General features: G+C 41.9%; 1 protein-coding gene across 5 annotated transcripts in view; it reads right to left on the bottom strand.

Annotated features, from left to right (window-relative positions):
* Positions 1–6,295: 6,295 nt before the first annotated feature.
* The window catches only part of PHACTR3 (phosphatase and actin regulator 3), a 236,223-nt gene continuing 232,221 nt past the window's right edge, over positions 6,296–10,297 (bottom strand). For 4 of the 5 annotated variants that reach the window (XM_085002521.1, XM_005673064.4, XM_085002523.1 and 1 more), the window contains 2 exons: positions 9,782–9,858; positions 6,301–6,854 (listed from right to left, as the gene is read on the bottom strand). In XM_085002521.1, coding sequence (XP_084858647.1) covers positions 6,839–6,854; positions 9,782–9,858 — 93 coding nt within the window. In that variant the 3' untranslated portion in view covers positions 6,301–6,838. 5 annotated transcript variants of the gene reach the window in all.

Here is a 10,297-nt window from a genome sequence, read left to right as displayed (position 1 = left end):
TGTAACCACTGGCCTACACCGCAGCCACAGCAACGCCAGAGCCAAACCACATTTTTGACCTACACCACAGTTCACGGCAACGCCAGATCCTTAACCCACTGAGCGAGGCCGGGGATCGAATCCGTGTCCTCATGGGTACTAGTCAGGTTCATGACCTCTGAGCAATGAACCACATCATGAACTGAGCCACAACAGAACTCCTTATTCCAGTTTTAGAGTCTTTGTTTATGTGATTCAATTTTCCTGGGAACTCTTACTCTTCTTCAGGTTCCCATTTAAATAGTAATTCTTTAGAAAGGACTTCCTTCACAATCCTATTAATGCAATTATCACCCTCTATCATACAGCATTTTTTGGTATCACCCCTGTAAATTCTATGGGAACAAGAGCCTGGTTTGTCTAGGTTCTACTTCCTAAAACGAGTGCCTGGAAAAGTTGACCTGCACAGTGAATAAATGAGTGAACAAATGTAGTATTTCTAGGTAGAAATTTGCTACGTTTGGAGAGGGCCAATGTGCCTCCTAAAACCCTCAGATCCTCAAATCTTGCATAGTGTTGGCACTTCTATTAAAATTGATAACAGAGTATTAATCAAATAGCCATTTGAGTGTCTAGTATATGACATACACTGTACTTAGCTCTACATGCAGAGGTAAGAAAAGAACCCTTTCCTTGTACTTAAAAATGAGATCTAGGAGTTCCCATTATGGCTCAGTGGGTTAAGAAGCTGACACAGTATCCATGAGGAAGCAGGTTCAATGCCAATCTTCACGCGGGGGGTTAAGGATCTGGCATTGCCATAAGTTGTGGTGCAGGTTGCAGCTGCAGCTCGAATTTGATGCCTGGCCTGGGAACTTCCATATGCTGCAAATGCAGCCCTAAAAAGAAAAACTAATAAAATGAGGTCTCTGTGGCCCTTTTGGGCTTTTAGATCTCTGTTTTAAAGCCGTCGTTCAGCATCAGATTTCCTTTCATTCGTGCCTTTGAAGAGTATGCAGGCAAATCAAATGTGCACAGGCTTCACTGCCAAAGACGCTACATTTGTAATGCTTGCTTACTGTTTTTTTTTTTAATTAGGTCCAAAAAGCCCATGGAAATATTCTAAAACAACATCTAGAGGGAAATAATCCAGTTGTCTTTCAGGAATGCAGATGTGTTAAATGAGATGTGTATGTTATACCATCTTGAACAGTAGACAATTTAATTTTGGTTTATGCTATGATAGCAATAATTTTAAATGAAAGGAAGCTGGAGCAGTGGGTTGTCACAGTGAGAAAATAATTCTTTAATATCACTTAGCCCTTTATTATTTACCTGACTCGATGTGCCTTCTCTGCATGTCACACAGCTACTGTCATGTGAGATTATAATGAGTCTGAAAATGAAACAGATTTTTTTCTTTTTAGGGCCACGCATGTGGAAGTTCCCAGGCTAGGGGTCGAATTGGAGCTGCAGCCTATGCCACAGCGACGCCAGATCTAAGTAAGCTGTGTCTGGGACCTCCACCACAGCTCACAGCAATGTCAGATCCTTAACCCACTGAGCAAGGCCAGGGATCAAACCCGCATCCTCATGGGTACTAGTCAGGTTCGTTTCCGCTGAGCCACAATGGAAACTCCCTGAAACAGATTTGATGTTAAAAATTTTAAGCTTACTTAGAAACAAAAGTTAGCTATTTGTTCTGCATAATTCAACATTTTCTATTATGTATTTACTTACACTTTAAAAAAGTTTTTAGAGCAGGAGCAGGCAAACTGTCTTTTAAAGGGCTATATGGTAAAGGTTTTAGGCTTTGTGGACCAAAAGGTAAACTTGAGGAGATCATGCAGAAACTAATATAAACACGTCAAATGTAACCATTTAAAAATGTAAGGACCATTCTTAGCTCGCAGACCATTAAAAAAAAGGGAGGCAGGCAGATTTGGTCTGTGGGCTATAGCTTGCAAGACCCCTAGCTTAGAAGAAACAGTTTGAAGATCAAATCTCTGTTCCTTTTTTTTTTTTCTCCTTCAGTGGCACCCTCACCATATGGAAGTTCCTTGGCCAGGAATCAAATCTGAGCTGCATCTGCCACCTATGCCATAGCTACAGCAATGCAAGATCCTTAACCTATTGTGCTGGGTCAGGCATTGAACCGGTAAAGCCCCAGAGACAAGCTGGATCATGAACCCACTGCACCACAGCTGGAACTCCTAGACCTCTCTGTTCTTAAGTACAAAATGTATTCTTCAATTTATCTTACTACTTAAAAGACATAGTGGTTTAAATCAAGATTGCATTGGGAAGGGTTTATGGTTGTGTTAATTAACACGTTTTGATTTTCCTGTGCCAAGCATATCAAAAAATAAACAATCATTGTTGCTAATGACATCCAATTCTTACCTAGATCACAGTTTCACACCCTACTGGTACAGGTCTGCCACACTTCCTCGACCAAATGGAGCGGTACAGTGGTCACTGTTCCAAAAGAACACGGGGAAAAGACGGAGAGAGAGAACGTTTTGCAGCGTTAGTACAGCTGGGCAGAACCTTAAATGCCAAACCTACAGACGCGACTGAAGAGACCTAAATGCCGCCCAGTCCTGACTCCATAAATGCACGGCAGGTCCTCGAGTGGACAGTACACTGGGCCCTCAGCTACTTCTTGATTCTTGGTCACCCTGGCAGTCCAGGGGGACGAGGGCTGCCACCCCTGACCTCAGGGCCTGCCTAGCGTGAAGCTCAGCGGTTGCTCCGGGTAGGTCTTCCGCCTCTGCACCGTCACCTATGGGCAATGAGCCCAGTCACAGCTCTCAGACGTGAGTTCAGGCTCACTAATAGGTTGCATGAAAACGGGAGTAAGCATGGAAGAATCTGGTGCGGTGAATAAACACCCAAGATAGAATGCTGAGCAACAAACCCACCTAACTTGGACTGCAAAGATTGGAGCAAGGAGTTAAGTCCTTCCTGAGCCTGTGCTGTGCCACACCTGGAGTCACCAGCATAACCCAGGAACTCTCGGGGTGGGAAGCAGGGAGTGGACCATGCGGTGCAGACCAGTTGTTCAGGGCACACACCTGTATCGTGGCCACATTTTCAGCACGTGTGCCTTTGAAAAAGGAGAATCAGTTGCGTTTCGAAAGTAATGATGCATGTGTAACAGCATATTTTCAATTTTTAAAATTATCAGCATGTATAACTGCTCACAGTCAAGACAATGTAATTTTTAGTTTCCCTGCTCACTTCCTTTGAAGAGATTTACACCTGAGATAAAGACTTAAAAGTTTTTTTATTACTCCAAATATAAAATATTGCTTTTCTGCTTTTTTGGGCGGGGGTGGGTGTTAACCCACGCTGTCCCACAAGAGAATGCCCGTTCTGTTTTCATAGAACTGGTAACAGGTAGCTCTTCCGCTGTTCAGTCTAATAAATATCGTTTGTCTAAATATGAACTAGCGATAAGTTCCTAACACCATCATTATCAATACGTTTGCCAAAAAATGAAGAAATGTAATTTATAGTAATTCACTATTTTAAAATATTTTCCGATATTCAGCCTGACTTTCAATATATTCAGTTGTGTATGAGCATCTTCTGAAATTGCTTTCATATGAAAAACTGAAAAACTTCTGGATAAAAATCTGGGTAAATAAAGATGAATCATGTGAGACTAGTCATTTTAATTAGAATTTTGCATTTCTGGACTTGAGTTTGCTGTCAAAGAACGCTGACTTCACACACCTCAAAGATAAATTTAGACTTGTAATTACCATATATTTCCACAAGGTGGACCTCTTGATGTTAGGTGCTTTTTTAAATCCATGTGTCCAAAACATTACATAAATTCAAAACCCCTTTGAATTTTTAAAAATGTACTTTTTACAAAGTCATACAATGCAGCATTCCCCCATCAGACTGGCTTAAAACTTGATGCTTCAGGACATAACTCAATTTCTTCTCACCAAATTACCAAGTAAGTTTTTTAAATCTTTTAAACTCCTTAAAAACAATCTCTTTAATGACTTAATGTTGTTACTTTAATAATCATATTTTGTTAAATGATTTATAAAATCAGTGCGTTAAAAACTCCATCAATGACTACTACTAGTCATGAAGAGTGTTGATAATTCAGATCCTATATCTGTTACTGAACAAGAAGGCAGAATTTTCTTTTTAATGGTCATACCTGCAGCATATGGAAGGTCCTGGGTCAAAGACTAAATCCAAGCGGCAGCCGTGGCAATGCCAGATCCTTTAACCCATGAGGTCGGCCTGGGGGTCAAACCTGTGCCTTCACAGCGGCTGAGCTGCTGCGGTTGGATTCCCAACCCACTGAGCCACAACGGCAACTCTGTAGGATTGTTTTTTCTAAGTCTTCAGGCTCCTCAGTATATAAACTTTCTCTTCAAATTTATACGACATATGTAAATTTATGCATGCATATCACCAGTACCATGTGATTTACGAACTGCTTTTTAATGTTGTTCCTCCAGCTAACTGGATGAGAGAGATGTGAGATGCCATGTCATCAACGTATTTAGTGCAGGATTACACACTCTTAGTAGGTGCAGAGTAGACATACCTACTTAACACATAGTTTTAGTTTATCTCGACCTCTATGACACCTGCTAAGGACATGAAATACAGAAATACAATTTAGAATAATTCAAGATTAATAAAAATACAGTGGTAGAAGTTAGCTGTTATTGCAAACATTTTGATTACAATGAAAATGTCTTCTGGTTCTATAATATCATAGAACCTTTGGGGCTGGACCCAGCCAAACCTTCTTTTGGTATCTTGTACTTTATTTTCAAATGTATTTATTAGCTATGGGTCTGTACTTGGGAAAAAAACCTAAGCATGTGTCCCATCCATCAGGTTATCTCTAACTATAGGTGCAGTTATTTCTTAACCACTGAATCTTTTTGCTTTAGGGGCCAGGGTGGTTTCTAGAATAAGGGAGGCCTTTTCTTTGCTTTGCTTCATAGTAAGTAGTTATGTGGATATTTGTACAGGAGAGTGAAATCTTTTCCCTAGTCTGGCTCCAAATATTATTTTAAATTGAATAAAATATAAAATAGGGAGCTGCTAATACGTAGCTTAAAGTAGAAAATCAGTATTTGAGGGGGTTGATTGGCAACAAGTAACGGCTCGTATAAAATAGAGTCCACACATATAAATATACATTAAATACACAGTATATATGCATACACATAAATGCTTATAAAATTAAGGGATTGACTTCTGGTTAGAAAGGATTTAGACATCATCTCATTTCAGACACAGAAACTGAGGCTCAGAGAAGTCAAACAATTCACAAAAGGTTATACAGCAAGTAAGAGGTAGAGCTGGACTTTTTCTACCATGCAGTGATTTCTTCTAAAAGACCCCAGTTCAACTCACAGTAGGTTGTCTAGCACCCAGGACTGGTCATAAGTCCCTCAGCACAAAGTGCTACCTCAAGGGTTGAGCAGTTTCCATGGGCAGCTGACCCATCGCAGCCTTAAAGCAGCGGAACAGGAAAGGTCACGGAAGGCAATGAGGTAACATGTGCGGTGAGAAGTCACAGGGACATTCAGCTGCTCCAGGGCCACCTGGTCAGGCTGAGAATGTGCTGGCCACTGCGCTGGCACCTGACCTCCTTCATCTCATTCAAAGATTACAGCCGTGTTGGGGGGGCGGGGAGATGTTCCTGCGGAGGAAATAAATATCTCGCTGCAAGGTGCAGAGCTGGGATTGGGGCCCAGGTCCCAAAGTCCACGCACTGTGCTCGCTGCCTGGATGGACCAGCAGAGAGGGTGGGCTCATTCTCGAGGACACTTACTCAAAGGCCAAGCCAAAACATATTTACTTGGAATATTTATTTTTATTTAACTTACTTTCCCCCTTTGTGCAAGATTACTTTTTACCTTTTTGTGCTGGAGGAGGGAAATTTCCTCTTTACGATCGCACCTCCATTTAAACCTCTGCTTCTTATAATGCGTTTTTAATACTGTCTGCAAATGCGAACTTCAAAATACTCTTAAATAAGGCATAATTTTCATCTTGGCAGACTTTTTCAACAAGCTATCACTTATTTCTAGGTTCATTACTCAATAATCCATAAACTTCACTTGAAAAGAATACTTTGATTTTCCAGGGCACGAAATCACATATACTAACAGAATTTACAAAACAAAATACACAAAACGTTTGAATGCTCTTTGATGTGGTTGGCTTCTGATGGCTCAAAAGTAATAAAATTGGACTTGTTTCACAGACCCCTGTGCTAAAAACATCTCACACCCCAACCCCAAGAAACTGTACTGGCCAGATTAATTTCCTGCAATAAGTAGTCATTTAATGAAAGAACAAAATTAACAGGAATCAAAATGTCGCAGCTGTATTTTTGTTAGACATTATATAAAAAAAAGAAAAAGTATAATACAGTAAATCATTTTGTATAACAGGAACTTAAAGAGTCTCAAATTAATCGTGATCAGAATAAAAACGTCTCGGCCACATGGTACTGACGACGCTGCGTCACTCGTCCGGCACTCAGAGCCTCGGCGGTGACCTGCACATGCACACCGCGTCCTCCTTCGCACCGCAGAGCTGCAAAGCAAAACTGAGTTTTCTTCTGGGAGAGTTCCTGGGGGCTGTATCGACCCCAACTGTTCACACTCCTCAGACACCAGAGAGTGGAGGCCGTCCCCCGCTTCCTCCTCTTACAGGTGAGAGCGACCCACATTTCACCTGCCTGTGGTCCTGCTCCTTCGCAAACACAGCAGGTGGTCATGAGCGTCAGGAAAGTTCCCTGATGAATGTTCAGTGTTGGTATCAAAAATTAAACACAATTCTTCTCAGAAGAAAATCTCTATGGCCTGTGGAATCTAGAAATCACAAAGAGAAAATGAATTGAAGGTTACACATTCCTACGTTAACACTGCCAAAATCTTCCACAAATAATGCTGTTGCCATTACAAGCGTCTCAGAAGTCCAACAGGTAAAAGATGAGGATGGACCTGTTTGGGTTAAAGTAATGGTGGGGCCACCTGTTCGGGAACTAGAGCCTGAATTCTTCTTTTTTTTTGAAGTACAGTTGATTTACAATGTTGTGCCAATTTCTGCTGTGCAGCAAAGTGACCCAGCTCATTCCCTTATGTGATCTTCCATCACGGTCAACGCGAGAGACTGGGTATCGTTCCCTGTGCTGTATAGCAGGACCTCATTGCTTATCCAGTCTAAATGTGAGAGTTTGCATCCACGAACCCCAAACTCCCAGTCCATCCCACTCCCTCGGCCCTCCCCTTGGCAACCACAAGTCTGTTCTCCACGATTGTGAGTCTGTTTCTGTTCTGTAGATAGATTCATTTGTGCCATGTTTTAGATTCTACGTATAAGTGATATTATATGGTATTTGTCTTTCTCTGACTTACTTCACTTGGTATGATAATCTGAAGTTGCATCTGTGTTGCTGCAAATGGCATTATTCCTTCTTTTTTTTATGACGGAGTGGTATCCCGTTGTATACATGTACCACGTCTTCTTAATCCACTCCTCTGTCAATGCACATTTTGGTTGCTTCCATGTCTTCTTGGCTCTTGTGAATAGTAGACACTGAATTCTTTTTTTTTTTTTTTTTGTCTTTTTGGCTTTTCTAGGGCCACTCCCATGACATATGGAGATTCCCAGGCTAGGGGTCCAATCGGAGCCGTAGCTGCCGGCCTATGTCACAGCCACAGCAACGCGGGATCCGAGCCGCGTCTGCAACCTACACCACAGCTCACGGCAATGCTGGATCGTTAACCCACTGAGCAAGGCCAGGAATCGAACCCAAAACCTCAAGGTTTCTAGTCAGATTCATTAACCACTGTGCCACGAAGGGAACTCCTAGACACTGAATTCTTAAGACTACCTAAAACTTCGTCTGAAAACAGCCCATTAAGCCCTTGAGTACACAGAAAGACCAGGGCTTCACTAAATCAGTGGAAGTAATGAACTGATTAATAAAGCAAATTATTGGATAATACAGTAGAGTTATAGTTTTGCACTTAAAGAACTGGTAATGTGTTTGTGGTAATGTCCCATATGCTTAAGAAAACCTCATATGACTAAAAATACTGTTCTGGTAAAAGTTGGCATTAAGTGCTAAACTGTGGTAGCACAAAAATCTTATATGTCCTGATGTCTACGTTTTGGGCTCTCTCTTAAAGTTCCATCTTCTAAGAAAGTTATCAAGGACTTATGAGAGAAAATACATGTCTTTAGTAAACATCTAAAGAATAAGAAGGTGTATTAAATATTTGCTATCACCATACATAGAATGGTAGCAATTATATCTCTTTTTTAAAAACATAGACTGAACATTAAAAAATGTTTTAAGGAGAATGTTTATTTCCTAAACATTTTTCAGCGTTTTGAACACTCAAAAATAAGATGATTTATTCCTACCCCAAAGTAGGGGAAAACCCTTAAACGTTTTTAAACAAACTATATACTTGCCTCGTTTTTTTCTTGCCCATCAACCTCCTCTTCCTCCCTTGAAATAGTCAAAGTAAAACTATCTTGTGAGACCTGGTTTCTGTTCTACAACCTCATTGTGCTTGCAGAGTTAATCTTTTTTTTTTTTTTTTTTAGGGCCGCACCCACAACATATGGAAGTTCCCAAGCTAGGGGCTGAATTAGAGCTCTAGCTGCTGGCCTACACCACAGCCACAACACCGGATCCTTAACCCACTGAGCAAGCCCAGGGATCGAACCTGTGTCCTCATAAATGCTAGTCAGATCTGTTTCCGCTAAGCCACCACAGGAACTCCAGAGTAGATCTTTTAAATAACAATTGCAGTGGCCACTTTGTGACAAACGGAAAAGGGAGGGAATCCGTTCTTTTAGCTGAAGGCAGTATCTCCATTCAGACCGTCCTTTCTCTTTGTATCTGGGGCCCAAGCATCATCAGACCAAGGGAGAGATGACGAAGCAGCAGCTGCAGTTGAAGGCTTATGGCATCACGGCCACCCCTTGGGATTAAAGGTGTGTGAGAACCTCACACCATCCTGACTGTCACGGCCACGGACAGAGGGAGATGCTGAAAGAACATGCAGCCAGTGAGCAGGTCATGATCAGCAAGACACCCCATCGCTGCTACGGTCACGTGGGCAGAGTGGATGTTCCCCTCATGTGAAACGCCTCGATTACAGAGGCATCAGCCAGCACAGCCCCACTGGCACATAAGCCCCATGATGACAAGGACCTCCTTGATCTTATCTGTAGTTGTATTCTCAGTGCCAAGAACGGCGCACAGCGTCATTCAAACATTTGCCGGGGAAACACCAGCTCTTTGGAAGAGCTTCGAGGGAGCATTAGCTTGTGTTAAAGAAATGAATACAGATTTAAATAAGGTGGGAAAACAGGAATGGAGAGGGTTGTTTCACACCACTCCTCTACGTATCAATGAATCAGGGAGCTCATAAACGAGAGAGTTCTGGACGTTAGCAAAGGGGAATTAAACACACAGGCAAATTACTTTCAGTGCTTTGAGGCTCATTTCCTTAAATATACACTAACTGCTCAGATAACCAGTGATCTGCGTAGCAGTGTCCTCCTAAAACCACCTTCCACCGAGCCCTACGAGAAACCAGGGGAGCGAACAGAGCTTTTAATTGAGGTGCCTTCTGTCTGTTCAATACAGTTCTCTGCAGAGATACTGAATTTTTTTTTTTTTAACGTGAACACATAGTTCTTTGTGGCATGTTAATTTTCCTTTTAAATAAACACCATATTGTAAGTATCACGAACTTCATACAAATAGAAATCTGACCTTGTCAGGTGCTTGCTTGAGGCGTGTACTTCCATTTCATTGCTTTTGTATTCATTCAGTTCTTTACGAATCGCTGCCTGGAATTGAAAACCAGCATATCATTTTTCAGAACATTACAACATTAGCAGAGGAAACTGGTGTCATGGCTGCGGATGGACAGCCACTTCGAACACATGTTGACTTCGGTGCTGGTGCGACAGGCAGAAAAGCTTTTTGTTCAGCATTCCGACTCTTACTTGCTCATGTTTACAGTCCCACCGAGCTAGTGCATGGCTGGTATTCAGGAAGTGTTCAGGGAATTTATCTGCTGTGCCCAAGAGGGAAGATACCAGCCCTCCCCACCCAGCCACGATACGTAATAAATAGATAAATGCGGGGCTATCGTCACCAAAAGCTGAACGTCACTCCTTATTCTGATGGTCCTGCTTTCTAAGAGCCCCAAGCCTCAAGACAACGAGCAAACTTCAGCTTTTGGTGAAATTACTTGGAACTCTGCAACTAGACAATGTAGGAAGA

The sequence above is a fragment of the Sus scrofa genome, chromosome 17 (assembly GCF_054392235.1).
Source record: "Sus scrofa isolate SSC_HxYL_T2T_F1_AM1 chromosome 17, Sscrofa_HxYL_maternal_Yorkshire_Landrace_v2.0, whole genome shotgun sequence".
Lineage (NCBI taxonomy): Eukaryota > Metazoa > Chordata > Mammalia > Artiodactyla > Suidae > Sus > Sus scrofa.
This window is presented reverse-complemented; position numbering and strand designations above follow the sequence as displayed.